Source organism: Staurois parvus, unplaced genomic scaffold (genome assembly GCF_062004578.1).
Source record: "Staurois parvus isolate SC_StPar_1 unplaced genomic scaffold, SC_StPar_1.0 ptg000475l, whole genome shotgun sequence".
NCBI classification, from domain to species: domain Eukaryota; kingdom Metazoa; phylum Chordata; class Amphibia; order Anura; family Ranidae; genus Staurois; species Staurois parvus.
Window position 1 is genome coordinate 2,402,321 of NW_028318271.1, and position 23,498 is coordinate 2,425,818.

General features: G+C 43.4%; 1 protein-coding gene across 5 annotated transcripts in view; it reads right to left on the reverse strand.

Annotated features, from left to right (window-relative positions):
• The window catches only part of TTC23L (tetratricopeptide repeat domain 23 like), a 67,461-nt gene that overhangs the window by 25,243 nt on the left and 18,720 nt on the right, over positions 1 to 23,498 (reverse strand). For 2 of the 5 annotated variants that reach the window (XM_089689440.1, XM_089689439.1), the window contains exons 1-3: positions 12,825 to 12,925; positions 12,105 to 12,288; positions 7,017 to 7,140 (exon numbers count right to left, since the gene is read on the reverse strand). In XM_089689440.1, coding sequence (XP_089545566.1) covers positions 7,017 to 7,140; positions 12,105 to 12,288; positions 12,825 to 12,925 — 409 coding nt within the window. The other 3 variants (XM_089689441.1, XM_089689443.1, XM_089689442.1) reach the window with 3 other exon arrangements.

Below are 23,498 nucleotides of genomic sequence, written 5' to 3' on the forward strand. Positions count from 1 at the left end.
GACCCCAAACACACCAGTAAACGTGCAACATCTTGGTTCCAGACCAACAAGATTGACGTTATGGAGTGCACAGCCCAATCCCCGGATCTTAATCCAATAGAAAACTTGTGGGGTGACATCAAAAATGCAGTTTCTGAGGCAAAACCAAGAAATAGAGAAGAACTGTGGAATGTAGTCCGATCATCCTGGGCTGGAATACCTGTTCATAGGTGCCAGAGGTTCGTTGACTCCATGCAACACAGATGTACAGCAGTTCTCAGAAACAGTGCTTATACAACGAAATATTCATTAAGTGATTCAAAGAAAAGCAAAATCTTCAAACATTTTTCAGTTTATATAGTGAATGTTTGAGTTTGTAAAGAAGAATACAAACACTGCTATTTTTTTGAACCGTCTAATATTCACTTTTCTTCCATTTTGTTAGAGGAACAACACAAATTTGATATATTTTTCTTCATGTGTTGATTTGGAATAGAATGTGTAGTGTTCCCAATGCATTTGTGTGTATGGAAGTAAAAGCTATTAGAAGGATTTTGAGCTTTATTCACTTTTTTCAACACACTGCTATTATTTTGAACACAACTGTATATATATATATATTTTTTTTTTTGGGGGGGGGGAACTAGCACCAAGGGTAGAGCTTTAACAATACACAGCCACGCGCTCTCTTTTTAAGGGCTGTTTTTGCCCAATTTTATTTAAAAGAAAGTTCCATTTAACAGGTTTCCCACGCAGGGGTATCCACCATAAATACAAACTAAAATATTCAGCCTCCTGGCTCTCTTTTGCAGCACTGCTGCTCAGGCTTCATGCCTCGGTCCTGTTGGCCATTCATGTACAACACCCTGCAACTGGGTTAGCGCCCTTTCCCAGCACTCCTGCTTCTCCAGCCCACAGGCTTGGGCTCTGCTCTCAGACTATACTGTGCCACTATGCACACTTGTGGATACTCCCTTAGACCCACATGGACTCCTCGGGAGGGTGGAGCCCAGAACCCTGGCCATTCCCAAAACCTGGTCCCAGGATTGGTGATTTAATCCCTCCCAAATTACTTTGAAATGTCCAGGCTCCAGGTCCCAAAATGGACTTTACAAACAAATGAGGAAAGTGAAAAGCCACTTTCCTCTATATCAAACAAGTACCCTGGAGCCCCTCAACCTGCCTTGTTGAGAATCCCAGGTGAAATATAATTTTTATATTGTGACAGATCGCCACACTGTCACATATCCCCCCCCCCTTTGTTTCGTCCTGGAGGGTGAAACACACAACCTAGAGCTTCTGGCACCTCTGTGCCAGCTCTCACTTACAGGGGTCCAATCTTGTCTGACCATACCTTTACTAAAGGGGAACTCTACCCAATGACTCCTTTGGTGTCTCTCCCCAAGCCCCATTGTCACTCTGCTATGGGCTCTAATCAGACCTTCCCTACTCTTTTTCCAGGTGCACTTCCATAAACACTTTCTCTCCTAAAATCTTAATGGGGTCCTCCTGGTCTTTCTATCGACCTTTCTGCCTCTTTGCTTCAGGTTCTAAGGTTTCCTAATACCTCCCTCAATATTACTGTCCCAGTGCTGTAAGGGACCTATTTCTACTGTATTTACACCAGGGCCACCCCTCTTATTTCTGGGACCTTTGGATATCAAACCTGCATGACTCATCACCACAGCATTCAGTTTACCATGAACAGATATATTCCAATCAATATTACACCTCTCAATATAATTTTCCAGCATTTGTTGGGACAGTGTCTGGAGAGGGCACACACACCATAGGGCAGCCATCACCCACGGGAACCTCATAAGATGCCACTTCACCTGGTGTCATGTACTCTGCAGGTGGCTGTCCCACGATTTTGACTTTTCCTACACCACTTGGATCTGTATCCAAATCTTGAACAGATGAGCTCTCTTCTGATCCATTTTGCCAGTTTTCACATACCATCTGTTCCTGTATTTCAGGCGTCTTATCAGACCTGCTACATAAACCTCTTTTTGGCCCAATGACCCTGGTTTCTTTAAGCACATCCATCTGAGCCCTGCTCAGGATCTCTGCTGTTCTCTGGTCCATGCTCGGCCCTTCCATCTCATGTGGTTTGTCCACTGGTGCAGTAAACACGCCCTTCACTGACAACTGACCAGCACCATCCTGGACCATAGCAGCAGAAATGCTTCCCACCTGGCTGTTAGGAGGTGAAACCTTTTTTGACTCATTTTTCATTTCTCCAAAACCTCTCTCATATATCACATTTACCGGTAGTCCTGCAGCGTACCCACAGGCAACTTTTAACACCATCAACAAATTAAAAAATAAACCACTTCTTTCTTGTTTCCCTTTGATCTGTACAACCAGCCATTCGGTGCTTCACCTAGTGGTACTCCACAGTACCAGACAATCTGACTGTGGAGGAGACACCCCAGTACAGATTGGCTGTACATCCCAAAGTTCAAGCATTTCCTTTAATACTTGTGTTACAACCCAGTCACTTGGCTCCAGACCCAAGTACTTCCTGAATATATTTATGACACTGGGAACGCTGAGAGACTCACCTGCTAAGACTAGAGAAGCTGCAACTTTTAAAGAGACGTCTTCCCATCTGGAGGTAACCACAGCCTGGTGCTTTACCAGTGCGCTACCAGATGCTGGGCTCACTCTCAATGTCTCAGACTCAGCATCCATAAGTTGCCCCCGATCATTCCCAGTGACAACATCATTTTGATACTCCATGCCAACATGACTTTTGTGGGTCACAGACAAAGTCTCTGCTGTATGCTCGCTCTTAGCTATAGGCTGTTCTATAGACCCTCCTGCCGGCACAGCAGAAACAGTGTCCACCTTATTTTTTTGCATAAAAGCCTCATCTATCAATGAGATTAGCCTTTTACCCCAACTATCCCAATCCATTGTATATGTGCTCAATTTGCCAGTGCTCCTCAGCACCGATCCATCCGCCCAAAGAGACACATAAGAATAGACGGGCTTATTTGCAGATCCATTGCACAAATCACTCTGGATCATGCCAAACATGGGTAACACCTGTTTTCCAACTGCAGGTTGCAATACCTCACATCCACCACTTTGCTCTGGTGGGGCTTCCTGAATTACCCACATATTTACATTTTTCATAGGCTTTATTAACCTGCTGTTTACCTGAACACTTTCAGTATTAGTAGACTGCATCAACACACTCCTATTACAAGGTGCAGTTCCACTCTGCCCCACCAGAGTGACATCGCGGTTGTCCAGGGCAACCTCCGACTCCAATACATGGTGTCCCATGGAGATTTCTGTGCTGTCTTACCACCAGTTGCTATGGGAAATGACCCATCTTTAATTACAGCTTTTGCACTGCAAGAGCTCAGGGTTTTCCTAACAGCAGTATATTTCTCATTATAACCAATATCATCAGCATTTTTAGCTCTTGTGGGCTGTACTAGCCCACTACCAACCTGTGACTGGCAGACATTAGTGACATCACTTTCTTTTTGAGAACCACGCACAGGTTTTACTTTAACTCCTACATCCCCACTGTTTGAAATGTCCAGGCTCCAGGTCCCAAAATGGACTTTACAAACAAATGAGGAAAGTGAAAAGCCACTTTCCTCAGCATCAAACAAGTGCCCTGGAGCCCCTCAATCTGCTTTGTTGAGAAACCCAGATGAAATATCCTTTGTATATCGTGACAGATCGCCACACTGTCACTATATATATATATATATATATATATATATATATATATATATATATATATATATGTACACACACATATACATACACACACACTATGTTGCCAAACGTATTGGGAAACCACTCCAAATTATTAGATATAGGTGTTCCAAGTCATAAAATCAAGCCCCTAGGCATGCAGACTGCTTCTACAAACATTTCTGAAAGAATGAGTCCCTCTCAGCTCAGTGAATTCAAGTGTGGTACCATGATAGGTTGCCACCTGTGCAATAAATCCATTCGTGAAATTTCCTTGCTACTAAATATTCCACGGTCAACTATTAGTGCTATTATAACAAAGTGGAAGCAACTGGGAACAACAGCAACTCAGCCACCAAGTGGTAGGCCACGTAAAATAACAGAGCGGAATCAGGGCATGCTGAAGTGCACAGTGCACAGAAGTTGCCAACTGTCTGCAGAGTCAATAGTTAAAGACCTCCAAACTTCATGTGGCTTTCAGATTAGCAAAACAACAGTGCATAGAGAGCTTCATGGAATGGGTTTCCATGGCCGAGCAGCTGCATCCAAGCCTCACATCACCTAGTGCAATGCAAAGTGTCGGGTGCAGTGGTGTAAAGCACACCGCCACTGGACTCTAGAGGAGTGGAGACGTGTTTTCTGGGGTGACGAATCACACTTCTCTGTCTGGCAATCTGATGGACGTGTCTGGGTTTGGAGGTTGCCAGGAGAACAGTATTTGCCTGACTGCATTGTGCCAAGTGTAAAGTTTGGTGGAGGGGGGATTATGGTGTGGGTTTTTTTTTCAGGGGTTGGGCTTGGCCCTTAGCTCCAGTGAAGGGAACTTTTAAGGCGTCAGCATACCAAGACATTTTGCACAATTTCATGCTCCCAACTTTGTAGGAACAGTTTGGAGATGGCCCATTCCAACATGACTGCACAGCAAGATCCATAAAGACATGGATGAGCAAGATTGGGGTGGAGGAACTTGACTGGCCTGCACAGAGACCTGACCTCAACCAGATAGAACACCTTTGGGATGAATTAGAGTGGAGACTGCGAGCCAGGCCTTCTTGTCCGACATCAGTGCCTGACCTCACAAATGCGCTTCTGGAAGAATGGTCAAACCTTCCCATAGACACACTTCTAAACTTTGTGGACAGCCTTCCCAGAAGAGTTGAAGTTGTTATAGCAGCAAAGGGTAGGCCAACTCAATACCCCTACATACTAAGACTGGGATGCCATTAAAGTTCACGTGCGTGTAAAGGTGTAAAGGCAGGCGTCCCAATACTTTTGGCAATATATATATATATATATATATATATATATATATATATATATATATAAAAAATGAAAGAAGTATTTGATCCCCTGCTGATTTTGCATGTTTGCCCACTCACAAAAAAATGATCCGCCTAAAAATTGAATGGTAGGTGTATTGTAACACTGAGAGACAGAATAACAACAAAAAATTCAAAAGAAATGCATGTCTAACAAATGATGCACTGATTGGCATGTTCATGAGGGAAATAAGTATTTGATCCCCTTCACAAAACATGACTTAGTACTTGGTGGCAAATCCCTTTTTGGCAATCAAAGAGGTCAGGCATTTCCTGTAGTTGGCCATCAGGTTTGCACACAACTCAGGAGGGATTTTGGCCCACTCCTCTTGGCAGATCCTCTACAAGTCATTAAGGTTTGGTGGCTGACATTTGGCAACTCGAACTTTCAGCTCCTTCCACAGATTTTCAATCGGATTAAGGTCTGGAGACTAGCTAGGAAACTCTAGGACCTTAATGTGCTTCTTCTTGAGCCACTCCTTTGTTGCCTTGGCCATGTGTTTTGGGTCATTGCAATGCTGGAACACCCATCCATGACCCATTTTCAATGCCCTGGCTGAGGGAAGAAGGTTCTCACCCAAGATTTGATGGTACATTGCCCCGTCCATCGTCCCTTTGATGCGGTGCAGTTGTCCTGTCCCCTTAGCAGAAAAACACCCCCAAAGCAGAATGTTTCCACCACCATGTTTGACAGTTGGGATGGTGTTCTTGGAGTCATAGGCAGCATTCCTCTTCCTTTAAACACGGCGAGTTGAGTTCATGCCAAAGAGCTCGATTTTGGTCTCATCTGACCACAACACTTTCAACCAGTCCTCCTCTGCATCATTCAGATGTTCAGCGGCAAACTTCAGATGTGCCTGGACATGTGCTTTCTTGAGCAGAGGGACCTTGCGGGCACTGCAGGATTTCAATCCTTGTCGGCTTGTGTGTTACCAATTGTTTTCTTGGTGACTGTGGCCCCAGCTGCCTGGAGATCATTGACAAGATCCTCACGTGTAGTTCTGGGATGATTCCTCACTGTTCTCATGATCACTGACAGTCCATGAGCTGAGAACTTGCATGGTGCACCAGACCTAGGGAGACTGACAGTTGTTTTGTGTTTCTTCCATTTGCGAATGATTGCACCAACTGTTGTCACCTTCTCACCAAGCTGCTTGGCGATAGTATTGTAGCCCAGTCCAGCCTTGTGTAGGTCTACAATCTTGTCCCTGATATCCTTGGACAGCTATTTGGTCTTTGCCATGGTGGAGAGTTTGGAATCTGTTTGATTGCTCATGTGGACAGCTGTCTTTTATACAGGTAACAAAATGAGATTGGCAGCACTCCCTTTAAGAGACTGCTTCTAATCTCAGCTTGTTACGTATATGAAAGACACCTGGTAGCCAGAAATCCTGCTGAATGATAGGGGATCAAATACTTATTTCACTCTTGAACATGCAAATCAGTGCATAATTTGTTAGACATGCATTTCTTTTGAATTTTTTGTTGCTATTCTGTCTCTCAGTGTTACAATACACTTACCATTAGATTTTTAGACTGTTCATTTCTTTGTGAGTGGGCAAACATTCAAAATCAGCAGGGGATCAAATACTTCTTTCATGCACTGCACTGTATATACATACATACACACACATACATATATACACACCCACACCATATACATATAAAATTTAACAACTAGGTTTCTCAACAGTCTGGGTTTGCACTTTAATAAGCTTCTTATTACACTGCTGTAACACAGACCAAAACCTGGCTGTCATTTTGACAGCTGAGATTTGCTGATGAAGGGTTGGAGAAGAGTCACAGGGAGGAACATGACAGATAACATTCCCTACCACCACCCTCTCCCACTACTGCTCCCCCTCCACCGCATAGCTTGCTGTGCCCAAGGAGGCTGCCTGATCCTCCTATGGGCCAGCCTAGCCGAGCCCTGTTGGCATGTACAGTCAATGCAGTATTTACTATTTGTATTAATTTTTGTTAATAAAAAAATACCTTGATAATTAAGGTAGCCATATGCAAGGTTGGCGAAAGCCTCAGCAAGTTTCCAGTGGCTGTCCCCATAGATGATTCTGCTCAACGCCACACATTTAATTAACTCTTTGTGAGCTGTAAGAAGCTATCAAAAAAGCTGTTAGTTTTATATGTAAGGCAATGGTAATGAAGAAAAAAATTTAGATATTACTAAAGAAATTGACTCTCTAGCTTCAATAGCCACTGGCCAACTGTATATCCAAAAACGTCAGTTTATAGAAAGATAGAGCACTGACAATGGCCACCAAGCCATTAACAGGTGTATGCAGTTTAAGATATTTAGCATATATAATAATAAGAAAAGCAAGCAAATGTGTAAAAATGTTAAAATAAGAAATTAAAAAACAGCAAACACACTAATCCTCCTATCACACTATTATCACCCTAAATACCAAAATACAAAAATTCACAGTGTTGCGGTAAAAAAAACTCAAAAAAATGCCACCAATATGCGAATATCCAGTTGATAAATAACTAAATATAAAAATGTACAATTCATAAACAGAAAAAAAGTGTTGGAAAATGTATATGAAACAGAGAAAAGTCCTCAATTAATTAGACAAAGAAAGTCCCTAAAAATTTCTTTCATCCAAGAAATGTTGTTGAAGCAAATCCACAGCCTTCACCCAAATAGTGGTAAGATTCAGGCTTACCAGATATATATGACCCCCTAATTAAATAGAAGTCATAAATAGCATGGCTGATATAATTAGGTATCAATAGAGTCCTTCCATCTCCTCCACAGAACCATCATACACCATTGTCATTCAATCTGCCACCTCTGGTCTTCAACCTCATAGGCTCAGGAAAGAAATAGACAAACAAATGATCTACATAGTGTAACAATCACTATTAATCAGAGTATTGCACTTACATGTAACAGAACAGTGATTGCAAATTCAAAATACCACTCAAGCCGGCAAAAACAAGAAACGTCCGGGAACCATCTGGTGCATGATGACGTCAGCAAATGGCTCCAGTGGAGCACTGTATAGTATGCATTGTTGTGAGTTGATTTAGCGCAGCACTGTTAATTTTTGTATTTTTGAAATATTTAGCAGTTGGATCACTTTTCAGATGCATTTGACAAGCAACGAGGAGGCGATATATCAGCTAACATATAACACAATTCAGATATTTTATACCACATTTGGAAACACTCCAGTTGGATATCACACTGTTGCTAAATGATTGGGTATACTTGTATATATTCAACTGCATCAAATTACTTCAAACAGTTAGTGTGCCTCCAGAATCTGCATTAGTTCCCTGAGAACCACATCTGCTGCATACAGCTGCCCACAGACAGCAATTACAAGACTCGGATGTACATTGGAATGCACCGATACTTGCATAAAGCACACGCACAGACGTATGCCCCACAGACAGCAATTACAAGACTCGGACGTACATTGGAATGCACCGATACTTGCATAAAGCACACACACAGACGTATGCCCCACAGACAGCAATTACAAGACTCGGATGTACATTGGAATGCACCGATACTTGCATAAAGCACACGCACAGACGTATGCCCCACAGACAGCAATTACAAGACTTGGATGTACATTGGAATGCACCGATACTTGCATAAAGCATACGCACAGACGTATGCCCCACAGACAGCAATTACAAGACTTGGATGTACATTGGAATGCACCAATACTTGCATAAAGCACACGCACAGACGTATGCCCCACAGACAGCGTATCCATGCAGCATCTACACTTCCCCCCTCTTCAGCTGTGATGCTTGGATTGTAAGCTGTCACGAGCAGGGCCCTCTTGTCTTGTCTTGAATTGCATTGGTAAGGTTCACTTTGTAAAGCTATGCAAATTGGTGGTGCTATCTAAATCCTGTGTAATTATAATCAATAATAAAATCATGCATAAAGGACCAAAGAAAATTTGGTAAATATGCTCTTTGCTGCCAATAGTAGGTGCCACCTTAGACAGAATTCTCATTAGAAAAGCCCAGCATATACACAGATCAGACATAACTTTATGACCACCCACCTAATATTGACTTGTTCCCCCTTTTTTTTTTTTTTTAACCGCCTCCCGCCTGCCATATAAGGTAATGACAGGCATCATATGACTTCCTCCCACTCTAATTGTGCATGTGCGGCTCTGGGAGTGAGCAGTGCGGCGATCAGAGGTGCACTGTGTCCCTCGGACACAGCGGATCACCGATCAACGGAAAGAGCTGAAGATGTCGGCTCGGTCATGTGATCAGCTGTGACCAATCACAGCTGATCGCATGTAAACAGGGAAATGCCGGTTATTGGCATTTCTCTCCTCACGAGCTGTCATGCTGACAGCTCGAGAGGAGAGGAGAGCTGGTAATCAGCATTCCTCAGAGGGGGCATGTACACTGATCATCAGGGCACTAATGATCAGTGTGCCCTGATGGTCAGTGTAGCCCCAGCTGTGCCACCTGTCAGTGCTCATCAGTGCCAGCTGTCAGTACTCATCAATGCCACCTGCCAGTGCCCATCAGTGCCACATATCAGTTCCTACAAGTGCACAGCAATGCCACATATCAGTGCCCATCTGAGCTGCCTTTCAGTGTCACCTACCAGTGCCAGTCAGTGCCACCTATCAATGCCAGTCAGTGCCACCTATCAGTGCTGCCAATCAGTGCCAGTCAGTGCCGCCTATCAGTGCCAGTCAGTGCCGCCTATCAATACGCATCAGTGCCGCATATCAGTGCCCATCAGTGCTGCCTAACAGTGCCAGTCAGTGCCGTCTATCAGTGCCATATATGAGTGCTGCCTTTCAGTGCCCATCAGTGATGCCTGTCAATGCCCATCAGTGCCACCTACTAGTGCCTCCTCATCAATGCCCATCAGTGCCACCTATCAGTGCCCATCAGTGCAGCCTATCAGTGCTCATCACTGCAGCCTCATTAGCGCACATCAGCTATCACTTATTTACAAAATTTTATAACAAAAACAAAGAAAAAACGTTATTTTTTCAAAATTTTCAGTTGTTTTTGGATTGTTTAGCAAAAAATATAAAACCCAGAGGTGATTAAATACCACCAAAAGAAAGCGCTATCTGTCTAAAAAAAAATAGTAAAAATTTCATATGGGTACAGTGTTGCATGACCGCGCAATTGTCATTCAAAGTGCGAATGCACTGAAAGCTGAAAACTGGCCTGGGAAAGAAGGGGGTATAAGTGCCCTGTAGGCAAGTGGTTAAATAACAGTTTTGTATTAAGCATTTTTCAATACAAAAATCGAAAACCAGATACATAGCTCAATACTAGCGAACGCCAAAGGCAGGTTACAAAGGTCAAATTGTTAGTATGGAATACATTTCCCAAGAGAATCTCATACAGAAGAGCAATTCTCAGTTTTGATTATGTTATATACGTAGTTAGGGGAGCATGAGCAGAGCTCCTACTTCTTGGTCTTGAAGATGGAGCTCTGCTCATGCTCTGAAATGTGTCACCACTCCATGCTCACGTCACTTCCGGTCCGTGGACAGTGTGTGTTCCAGCATGTGCTCCAGTGGTCCGAACAGAGCGGCGGCCATCTTTAGCACCTCTCCTCAAGCTCCCCCTGCAGCTGCTGGCTGGCACAGCAGCTCCATCGCTCAGAGGATAGAGCCCTGCTACTGACGGATTACATTAGAGCCTGTTTGTACTACTACATTGTAAGTGTTTTTAACTGCTTTTTATTAAAGTTGACCTGGAATACTGCGCTTAGAAGCACCTTCCTGTTTCACCTTCAAAGTCACTTAAATCCCCTTTCTTTCTCATTCCAATGCTCGGTTTGAACATCAGCAATTCATCTTCACCACATCTACATGCTTAACCACTTCCCGACCGGCCATTGCATATAAACGGCCGGACGGTGGCACTGCAGGGTCGGGTGGCCGTTTATAAACGGCCTCCCCGCACCCTGCTTGTGCGCGCTCCCTGGGAGCGCGCAGCACCGCGATCCAGTGCCCGCTGTGTCCTCCGGACACAGTGAAACACTGATCGTCGGACCGGACCTCTGTACGAGGTCCCGATCATGTGATCACTGATTGGCCAATCAGTGATCACATGCAAAGTAGTAAGCAAGATGTCACTTGTGACATCATTGCTTACTACGTGTGAAATCTGTGAATGATCACAGAGGTCACATGGTACAATGCTATTCACAACAGCCTTGTACCATGTGACAAGCTGTGACCAATCACAGCTCACTCAGTACTTCTCAATGAGTGCAAGAATGCAGACAGAGAGAAAGAAAAATGATTGCTTTTACATCCTATATGGGTGTAAAAGCAATCAGTGTAAAAAAAAAAAATCCTCATCACCCCCCACAAGTAGTACAGTGTCACCATGGTGACACTGTACTGCTAGGGTGACAGTATGTAAAAAAAAAAAAATAAAAATAAAAAATAATAATATAAAAATATAAAATAAAAATGTATAAAAAAATGTTTACAAATTATAATTTTTGGTTATAAACTAATTTGGATTTTTTTTTTTTACTAAAAAGATAACGGAATAAATTTTGGTGAAGATTTATGATGGAATATTATTTATTTGCAAAAGTTTATAAAAAAACACTTTTTTTCAAAATTTTGGGACTTTTCCTTTTACATAGAAAAAAAAATAAAATCCCAGCGGTGAATAAATACCACCAAAATAAAGCTTTATCTGTCTCAAAAAAATGGTAAAAAATGAATTTGGGCACAGTTTTGCATTACCGCGCAATTGCGCATTTAAAGTGTGATAGAGCTGAAAGCTGAAAATTGCCCTGGTCAGGAAGGGGGTAAAAGTGTCCGGTCTGGAAGTGGTTAAAGGAGTTGCTGTCATGCGATTGGCTGATTAGCAATTTGTGTTCCCAAGAAATTGAACGGGTGTACCTAATAAAGTGGCCAGTGAGTGTATATCCCACTGACTTTCAGATGCTATTGTAAACGAGATAATTAATGTTATTCACTTAACCCATCAGTGGTCATAACGTTTTGACTGATCGGTGCAATGTACAATACTACTGTATAACCACAGAATACAGTGCAATAAAAGTAATTGTCACCCTCTCACCTCATTGTCATTAATGAACTGCTCCACCCTCATTTCAGCTTTTGTTAATTTATCCATAGTGAACGATTGCCCCTTGGGTGGATGGGTGTCATTTCTGTTGGTGTCCTGGGATCGCTCAGTGTAGTCCAATACACTGCTTTCTGTCTCCTCTGCATCGTGAGCAGTGCTGGCTGTCTTTGGAGTTCTGTAGAAAACAGATAATACTAGAGACTCTCTGAGACACAGAAAATCTTCTATTATTATTACTACTACCATCAACCGTTTATCAGAACATTCTATGGCTCCAAATTTCCTGATTTCTAGGACCTGTACAACCATAGAGACTTGGGGAGAGATTTGCTAAATCTGGTGCACGCAGAATCTGGTACAGCTGTGCATTTTAACCAATCAGCTTCTAACTTCAGCTTGTTCAATTAGGCTTTAACAACAAAAGCTGGAAGCTGATTGGTTACTATGCACAGATGCACCAGATTCTGTGTGCTATGCAGTTGTAGTAAATCCCCCCCTTACACATGCAGTTTTGGGTGAATGGGCACAAATTCACACACACTCACAAGTCTTCCCAGAAGAAGAGAGGTGACTCCATTAAATGTCTATGGTTTTGGAATGTGATGTCCAACAATCTCATAATGATGAGATGGACATACTTACTTCTGGTTATATAGTGTGTGTATAGTATATTTCTTGACCCACAGATTACACAGCAATGAACAAACTTACGTGCAACTGGATCCAGGATCTGCATATGTAGAGTCTGTGGGGATATGGATGGGGACTGACAACATGTTCCAGGGCAGCTCTACTACCTGTAATAAAAACATTGATCATCTGCTATGTAAATTCACTTTTATTTTCCACCATTTGACGTTTCAGTAAATACTGGCAATACAGGCAAATCAGCAAAACAACTAATGTGTAGCAGCCAAGAGGTTCACTTTAAGGTACTGACTTGCAATGAATGTTGTATGATGAACAATGCAGCATTAAAAAAATCACCCCAAAAAATGTATGAGACCTGGGTGTGCGTGTCTTTAACCTCCCTAGCGGTATGATTATTTCATATTTTTGGTGCTGAAAGCGGTACCATTATTTTGCATGGAAATATGTAGTTTTTTTATTGTAGGCTGTAATTTTTAGGAATAACTCACTGAAATCTGTCTGAATAAGATTCTAAATCATACATTTAATTCAATAATATAATCAAACCAAAAACACTGAAATTTGAAATATAGCGCCAAGTTCGCACATCACTGAGCAAAGTCGCAAAATTGTTTTCAGTGTCTGATGACGAATTTCCCCACGAATCATTATCACTCAATTCTGCAAGTGATTCTGATTTACTATCACTGTTCTCTAGCTGATCTAAACCCGCTTTTGACCTAAAGGGACACTTTTTGGACGCCATGGACTTTTCTAAGTTTCCAGGCAGAAAGAACAATCAAAATGCAGACAGGGAACAGGACAAAGCACTCGGGACAAAATGTATGTGAAATGGGTTGAAACAGCAGTTTTACTATGTAAAATCGTTTTGAAAAAAATGACATTTTTTTTAAATTTTCAAATTTCCCGCCGCCGGCAGCGCCCGTACGTCCCGACGTCACAGGGACTGGAACACAGGAGGCGGATGCCGGCATCCGCTGGAGGAGATGGCCGGGGACGCTGCAGGGGACACATCGCGGGAGCGAAGGACAAGGTAAGTGCTGCAGGGACTCCCTATGCAGCGCCGCATGGTAAGCCCGAGTGTAGCTCGGGGTTACCGCTTTTGGTACTGACATTTTACCCCGAGCTACACTCGGGAATACCGTTAGGGAGGTTAACAGAAAATAAAACCTGCCAAGGACAACTTAATTTACAGATGGTTCAAAGAATGATAGCCATTACCCACAATGCAACTTAACCACGTCAGCTCCGGAAGGTTTAACTCCTTTCATGACTAGGCCATGTTTTGCCATTTGGCACTGCGCTACTTTAAATGGTAATTGCGTGGTCATGCAACTCTGTACCCAAAATAAATTTATAACATTTATTTCACACAAATAGAGTTTTCTTTTGGTGGTATTTGATCACCACTGGTTTTTTTATTATATAAACGAAAAATGACCAAACATTTTGGAAAAAAAAATATCAAGGAGATAAATATATGCCTACCAATGTGTAATGTGTGAAAGGTTTTACTACTAGATCTCTATGTTTCTAATCTCTGCCTTGCAGATTGCTCTCTCTGTACAGAGCTCTGTGTTTACCTACACAGAGCTCTGGGATGTGATTGCACACAGCCGATTAGCAGGTCGATACATTGAGGAGGACGGAGTGGAGAATGATGGGAATACATTGTGGAAGACAGAGTGGGGAATGATGAGGATACAGTGACGAGGACAGAGTGTGGAATGATGGGGATACATTGACGAGGACAGAGTGTGGAATGATGGGGATACATTGAGGAGGGCAGAGTGTGGAATGATGGGGATACATTGAGGAGGGCAGAGTGTGGAATGATGGGGATACATTGACGAGGACAGAGTGTGGAATGATGGGGATACATTGAGGAGGGCAGAGTGTGGAATGATGGGGATACATTGTGGAAGACAGAGTGGGGAATGATGGGGATACATTTAGGAGGACAGAGTGTGGAATGATGGGGATACATTGAGGAGGACAGAGTGTGGAATGATGGGGATACATTGAGGAGGGCAGAGTGTGGAATGATGGGGATACATTGAGGAGGACAGAGTGTGGAATGATGGGGATACATTGACGAGGACAGAGTGTGGAATGATGGGGATACATTGACGAGGACAGAGTGTGGAATGATGGGGATACATTGACGAGGGCAGAGTGTGGAATGATGGGGATACATTGAGGAGGACAGAGTGTGGAATGATGGGGATACAGTGAGGAGGACAGAGTGTGGAATGATGGGGATACAGTGAGGAGGACAGAGTGTGGAATGATGGGGATACATTGAGGAGGACAGAGTGTGGAATGATGGGGATACATTGAGGAGGGCAGAGTGTGGAATGATGGGGATACATTGAGGAGGACAGAGTGTGGAATGATGGGGATACATTGAGGAGGGCAGAGTGTGGAATGATGGGGATACATTGAGGAGGGCAGAGTGTGGAATGATGGGGATACATTGAGGAGGACAGAGTGTGGAATGATGGGGATACATTGAGGAGGGCAGAGTGTGGAATGATGGGGATACATTGAGGAGGGCAGAGTGTGGAATGATGGGGATACATTGAGGAGGACAGAGTGTGGAATGATGGGGATACAGTGAGGAGGACAGAGTGTGGAATGATGGGGATACATTGACGAGGGCAGAGTGTGGAATGATGGGGATACATTGAGGAGGGCAGAGTGTGGACTGATGGGGATACATTGAGGAGGGCAGAGTGTGGAATGATGGGGATACATTGAGGAGGGCAGAGTGTGGAATGATGGGGATACATTGAGGAGGACAGAGTGTGGAATGATGGGGATACATTGAGGAGGGCAGAGTGTGGAATGATGGGGATACATTGAGGAGGACAGAGTGTGGAATGATGGGGATACATTGAGGAGGGCAGAGTGTGGAATGATGGGGATACATTGAGGAGGGCAGAGTGTGGAATGATGGGGATACATTGAGGAGGACAGAGTGTGGAATGATGGGGATACATTGAGGAGGGCAGAGTGTGGAATGATGGGGATACATTGAGGAGGGCAGAGTGTGGAATGATGGGGATACATTGAGGAGGACAGAGTGTGGAATGATGGGGATACAGTGAGGAGGACAGAGTGTGGAATGATGGGGATACATTGACGAGGGCAGAGTGTGGAATGATGGGGATACATTGAGGAGGGCAGAGTGTGGACTGATGGGGATACATTTAGGAGAACAGAGTGTGGAATGATGGGGATACATTGAGGAGGGCAGAGTGTGGAATGATGGGGATACAGTGAGGAGGACAGAGTGTGGAATGATGGGGATACATTGAGGAGGACAGAGTGGGGAATGATGGGGATACATTGAGGAGGACAGAGTGTGGAATGATGGGGATACATTGAGGAGGGCAGAGTGTGGAATGATGGGGATACATTGAGGAGGGCAGAGTGTGGAATGATGGGGATACATTGAGGAGGGCAGAGTGTGGAATGATGGGGATACATTGAGGAGGGCAGAGTGTGGAATGATGGGGATACATTGAGGAGGACAGAGTGTGGAATGATGGGGAACATTGTGAAGGAAGGAGTGGGAGGATGATGGGGGGACATTGTGAAGGAAGGAGTGGGAGGATGATGGGGGAACATTGTGAAGGAAGGAGTGGGGAATGATGGGGAACATTGTGAAGGAAGGAGTGGGGGGATGATGGGGGGACATTGTGAAGGAAGGAGTGGGGGGATGATGGGGGAACATTGTGAAGGAAGGAGTGGGGGGATGATGGGGGAACATTGTGAAGGAAGGAGTGGGAGGATGATGGGGGAACATTGTGAAGGAAGGAGTGGGGAATGATGGGGAACATTGTGAAGGAAGGAGTGGGGGGATGATGGGGAACATTGTGAAGGAAGGAGTGGGAGGATGATGGGGAACATTGTGAAGGAAGGAGTGGGAGGATGATGGGGGGACATTGTGAAGGAAGGAGTGGGAGGATGATGGGGGGACATTGTGAAGGAAGGAGTGGGGGGATGATGGGGAACATTGTGAAGGAAGGAGTGGGAGGATGATGGGGGGACATTGTGAAGGAAGGAGTGGGGGGATGATGGGGGGACATTGTGAAGGAAGGAGTATGAGGATGATGGGGAATACTGTGAAGGAAGGAGTGGGGGGATGATGGGGAACATTGTGAAGGAAGGAGTGGGGGGATGATGGGGAACATTGTGAAGGAAGGAGTGGGAGGATGATGGGGGGACATTGTGAAGGACAGATTGGGTCATTTGAGTAATGAAAGTAATACTTTGTAGAAAGCAGAGTGTGGCATGATTGGGAAGGGGGTGGGGGCAGGAGTGGGGGGGGAGTGGTGTTGGCTACATTATGAAACACAGGAACAATCTACAGTAACATGAACACGATAATGAAGGTGTACTGGTGAGGAATTTCTCTTTATGAACACACACCAGCACTCTGGCAAACATTCATCTTCACCTTTGAAAAGTGGCTCACCTGTATGTATTGGAGGACAAAGGTTTTCAGTGCTGTGAGCCCCTGCTATGTAACAGGTGCTCTTTAGATCACTCCCTTCCAGCACTCATCAATCTGGCCACACACTAGGCAATCTGATTGTACAATCTCTGTACTCCAGATTTACCAAAACTATGTAATATAAGGGACAATCCTAAACAGTCCAGTCAATGTGTATCATATCTGGCAGGCCCCTATACTACGTAGTGGTAGGTAGATCTAAAGGAGAATGTACAATCAGATTGCATAGTGTATGGTCAGTAGATAAACCAAATTAAAATGAGATGAGATAATACGCAGTATCAGTCTAAACATGAACACATGCAGTAGTATATGAAGGGAAGTGTTTAGTAGATCAAAAGCAAACACAAGGCCTAAGGTTAGGTTATAAATAGGTTATAATGTTATAAATGATATCTGATTACAGATGCCTTTCCTTGTCACCAGCAGCACACACAGTAATGTCACCATCTGCCGTGTAGGGCTGTCAGTATGGGGAAATCCTGTGCTCCTGCAGAGTCATGCTGGGAGCTGTAGTTCCACAGGCTGCCTGTGTGTAGGATTTGTAGTCACCTCCTCATCCAGCTCCCTCTCCTCCTCTGTGATCGGTGTCTCCTGAATTCACTGACACTTCCCATCTACACTGGCTCGTCTGTGTATCCTGTTACCATAGAGACAGAAAGCTTCCACAACAACTGTCATGGCAACCTAGGCAGGGCTCTAGCATCGCTATGCATTGTGGGAGGAAGGACAGCTTTTTCCCTTCTTGTAAAATGAGAAGGTCCCAGAATCCCCTCTCTGACTGACCTGATTCCCACATCTTTTAGCACAGTGCTGGGATCCCAATTACAATATCTTCCACTTTCCTGGGAAGCACTGTTGGGTTTTCCCCACTTTTACACAGAAAACTGATGGCTTTCACTGAACACTTCACTTGACTTACCGCAGCTCCTTTTTGGGGTATAATGAACACATGTGATGCCAGAAACCTGTTAATGGGGGCAATCAGGCACCAGTAAAAATGTGGCTCAGCCACCTGTTTTTACCACCTTTCCAGCTGCAGGTGTAAACTAGGAATTAATTCTGCACACAGAAAGACATATTATTGTAATCTGGGCATCCTCCCTTCTTTGTAGGCCTGTTCACAAGTGCAGCAGAGTTCGATACTCCTCTGAAATGTGATCTGTGCTCAGAATGCTTTTCAGAGGTGTTTGGCAGATGGTGAGGAGGCAATGTGTAACACCTGCTGCCTGCACGCAATTGCGCTGTAGTAGTATGGCAATTATGAGGATTAAATCAGGTGGTGATGAGGTGACATATCACCTCCTCACCGCCTGGCAAACATCCCTGTACGGTTGCAGCATGGCCCCATAAAGCTGCATTAGTCGCATTCAGCAGCACCACCACCACAAAGCGACATAATGTTTAAGCACCAAAGCCACGGCATGTGTACAGCCATGAGCCGCTGTGTGTAAAGCTGGCCATACATTATACCATTTTTCTTCTACAATTTCAGTACAATCTCTTTTAGATTTAGCTTCAATTATGTAGTGCAAGGGCCTGCCCAGAGGCGTAGCTAGTGGGGGGCAGGGGGGTACATATGTACCCGGGCGCCAAGGTACAGAGGCGCCAAAATGAGGTCACAAGATCACTGCAGCGGCTGCAGCAGATGTGTCATCTGATACGTCTGCCATCCACAGTGAGTTGTGAGAGGAGAGAGGAGCCGGCCGGGAGAGGAGCGGAGAGGAGGGTAGTGAGCCGGGCATGTGCCGGAGGGGACGAGGGGAGAGCCGACCCGGGTGAGTAGTGCCATGGATGAAGGGGGGGCAATGTGAAGCGGGGGGTTTGGGGTGTCATGAGGTGGCCGTTCGTCCGCGGGCGCAAAATATCCTAGCTAAGCCTCTGGGCCTGCCTGGATACAAGCTGAATGTGTTGTTTAGGTTTGACCTCATATTATATGATTTTTGGTAAATTGAGGAAAATTGTACAATAAGATTGTATAATGTATGGCCATCTTTATTAGTATTCAGGTGGGAGGCTGGCAGGGAGCTGTAAAACTGCAGCTCAGTTGCTTGGTTTTATTGCCCCTGGCCGCACATGTGAACAAAGCCTTAATCATAATAAATATAGTGGGAGCTCACATTTAGGTCACATTTAGGATTCATTTACGAAAGCGATTTGGAAGCGGTAAAAACTGTTTTTTGTTTATTTTTTTTAAAAGCCAAAAAATAATTCCTCAATCAAACACGTGTACTCCTCCCCTAAATGGGGGCCTCTTTCAGGTAACTCTTCTAAAGAAATCATACATTCTTCAGTGTCACACAGCCAGGTAATGCTAAACTGGGGAACTGAGACAAAATGTACTCCGGATTTATTACAGAAATTACAGCTGAAGTCATAAATTCCTCCACCTTCTGTAAGGCCTCTTCAGACAGGGTGGACCTGTCAGCGGACCACTGATCCCTGCTGAGCAGGCGGATGAAAGGTTTGTGTACGCTACGCTGCTGCAGACCAGACACAGACATAGCCCACTGACTTCTATGGGGCGGTCGAATGGAAATGGACAGCATGTCATCCGATCCACTACGCTGGAACGGATCCCCATCAGTCTGTTTTTGGTGTACAGGATCGGATGGGATGCTTGCAGGTGTCAGCGGACACTTGTCCACTGACACCCGCCGGTCCATAGAGGTCTATGGATGATCCGATCAGGTCCTTCCGAAAAGCTGACAGGCGGATCTGATCGGACTGTCACTGTGAAAGGGGCCTAAAACAAAACTGCGACAGAATGGAACCTGACGCTGACCACTTTCTTATTGTTTGTCTGTTTAGAGTGCATGGCTCCATTCTACTATTCAGAAATGAAGAAAAATCTGTTTGGCGCTATATAAATACTGTATAATAATAATATCTCCTAATGGTGCACGTTTAGGAGATACTTACAGTACCTACAGATAAGCCTTATTATAGGCTTACCTGATGGTAAAACATAAACAAATCCACTTTACTACCACTTTAAGAAGGCTTTACTGTTTCAGTTAGAGGGCTGTTTGGTTTCCTTTAGTCCATTCTCACCATATATACTGTCTTATGGGGTCCAAGCCATGGTTTCTATACACTGCACTGATGATGCTCAAAAAGCCTGAAACAGCTGCATGCCGTCTGGAAGAAATAATTCTACTTCTATGGATGTGCATTTGGCTTTTGGGGCATGAAGGAATAATTTGCATTGTCCACCTCCACTGTCCTGAAATGAGGAATAATCACACTGATTCAGTTAGAATTCCTTTAGTCACCTCCAGGGTTGGACTGACCATTTGGAAACTCGGGCACTTCCCGAGGGCCCGGGGTCAGTAGAGGGCCCCATGAGATGACCCTGGTACCTTTTTTATAGGCTTTTTTGAGTTTGGGCAAGGACACAGGGGCCCCATGATCCCCTATTGCCTGGGGGCCCCATGATCCCCTATTGCCTGGGGGCCCCATGAGTTGTCAGTCCGCCCCTGGTCACCTCTCACCATAAGCTGTACAGTTACAATGTCTGTTTAGAGTGAAAATCTGTCACAAAAATACAGAAAAACTGTTGCAGTAATTGTGTAGAAGAATGATTTGCATCTGTGTTGCTAATTTGCTTGCTAAATGCCACCCATTGTGTTGTCAAATTTGCCCAATCTTTGTGAGACTCCATGCACACTGGGCTTAAAAAAAAACACCAGGTACCTTGGCAGAAAAAAAAACCTCAAAGAATGTTTTTGTACAATGTTTAGGATCGCTTAGGAGTATTTAGCGTTTTTGCCAGTCAGAAAACTGCAATCTAAAACTCAAATCAGCCACTAAACGCTGAGCTTAATATATGCCACTAAATGTCAAAATGTGCATGGACTCCGTAGATAACACTGAGCTGTTTCTACAAGAAAAATAAAGTGAAGCTTTTTCAACCAGTGTGCATACAGCCTAACATTCATTTTTAAACCTCAATTGACAGTGTTAAAATGTTCACGGTTCATAAAGTTGTTTGAAAAAAAAAAGTTGGACACAGTGCAGGAGGTTTTAAAAAACACTGCAGCTGCAGAGCTAAGCAGTTGCCAAAGAGGGGCGATAGAGTAAGCATCTCTAAGGCGTTTCTCCTGCGATTTTGCAGATTTCTATTTCTGGTGATAATATTCACTAATTTATATAGGCATCTAATATCACTACAATGCAAAGAGAGAATAGAGGCCGTTCACAACATAACAACCGTGAAATGTCATTCCGTAGGGAGGTAAACCCAACTACAATTGGTAAGTTATATGACCTAAGGATAGGTCTCACCCATTACAATGGTTTAGTGTCATTTACCAAAATGGACATTTTTATATTTGATTGAAAATAGATATTTCCATCAGAGGGGAAATGAAAAAAAGCTTCAAATCAGATCTGATATTCAGTATATGAAATAGGAGTTTGTATTTTTAAAGCCAGTGGCAAAAAAAAAAATTTTTTCCCACAGGTTAAATGGTTAGGCTCAGTTCACACAGCTATAACACAAGGGAAGCCAATCTATTTTTAACTCATATCTCATTGGACTCAACTGAAAATAACTGCCATTTCTTAGGAAAAAAAAAGACTTTTCATTCTGCTATGGTAGCTATGTGAATTGAGCCTATTGCTATCAGAACCAGTTATCACAAACGTAACCTATTGTCTAGAAGGCAATGTGGGATATGTAATGGAGTGAGACAGAAAACTCCAAGCAGAAACTTAAATCAGCCTCTAAATGCTCAGCTTAATATATTATTATTATACAGGATTTATATAGCGCCAACAGTTTGCTCAGCGCTTAATATATGCCTCTAAATGTCAAAATGTGCATGGACTCCGAAGATAACACTAAGCTGCTTCTACAGAAAAAAAAAACAGTTTGCATACAGCCTATCATTCATTTTCAAATCTCAACTGACAATGTTCAAATGTTCACTGTTCGTAAAGTTTTTTGGAAAAAAAAAAAAACAGTGCAGGTTTTAAAAAACACTGCAGCTGCAGAGCTCTGCAGTTGCCAAAGAGGGGCGATAGTGTAAGCATCTCTAAGGCGTTTCTCCTGCGATTTTTCAGATTTATATTATTTCTGGTGATAATATTCACTATCACTACAATGCAAAGAGAGAATAGAGGCCGTTCACAACATAACAACCGTGAAATGTCATTCCGTAGGGAGGTAAACCCAACTACAATTGGTAAGTTATATGACCTAAGGATAGGTCTCACCCATTACAATGGTTTATTGTCATTTACCAAAATGGACATTTTTATATTTGATTGAAAATAGATATTTCCATCAAAGGGGAAATGAAAAAAAGCTTCAAATCAGATCTGATATTCAGTATATGAAATAGGAGTTTGTATTTTTAAAGCCAGTGGCAAAAAAAAAAAAAATTCCCACAGGTTAAATGGTTAGGCTCAGTTCACACAGCTATAACACAAGGGAAGCCAATCTATTTTTAACTCATATCTCATTGGACTCAACTGAAAATAACTGCCATTTCTTAGGGGAAAAAAAGGCTTCTCATTCTGCTATGGTAGCTATGTGAATTGAGTCTATTACTATCAGAACCAGTTATCACAAATGTAACCTATTGTCTAGAAGGCAATGTGGGATATGTGATGGAGTGAGACAGAAAACTCCAATCAAAAACTTAAATCAGCCTCTAAATGCTGAGCTTAATATATTATTATTATACAGGATTTATATAGCGCCAACAGTTTGCTCGGCGCTTAATATATGCCTCTAAATGTCAAAATGTGCATGGACTCCGAAGATAACACTAAGCTGCTTTTACAGAAAAAAAACCAGTGTGCATACAGCCTATCATTCATTTTCAAATCTCAACTGACAGTGTTCAAATGTTCACTGTTCCTAAAGTTCTTTGAAGAAAAAAAAAAAACAACAGTGCAGGTTTTAAAAAACACTGCAGCTGCAGATCTCAGCAGTTGCCAAAGAGGGGCGATAGTGTAAGCATCTCTTAGGCGTTTCTCCTGCGATTTTCCAGTGATTTTGCAGACTTATATTATTTCAAAATGTGCATGGACTCCTTCTACAGAAAAAAAACCAGTGTCCATACAGCCTATCATTCATTTTCAAATCTCAATTGACAGTGTTCAAATGTTCACTGTTCGTAAAGTTTTTTGAAAAAAACAAAAAAACAAAAAAAAAAACAACAGTGCAGGTTTTAAAAAACACTGCAGCTGCAGAGCTCAGC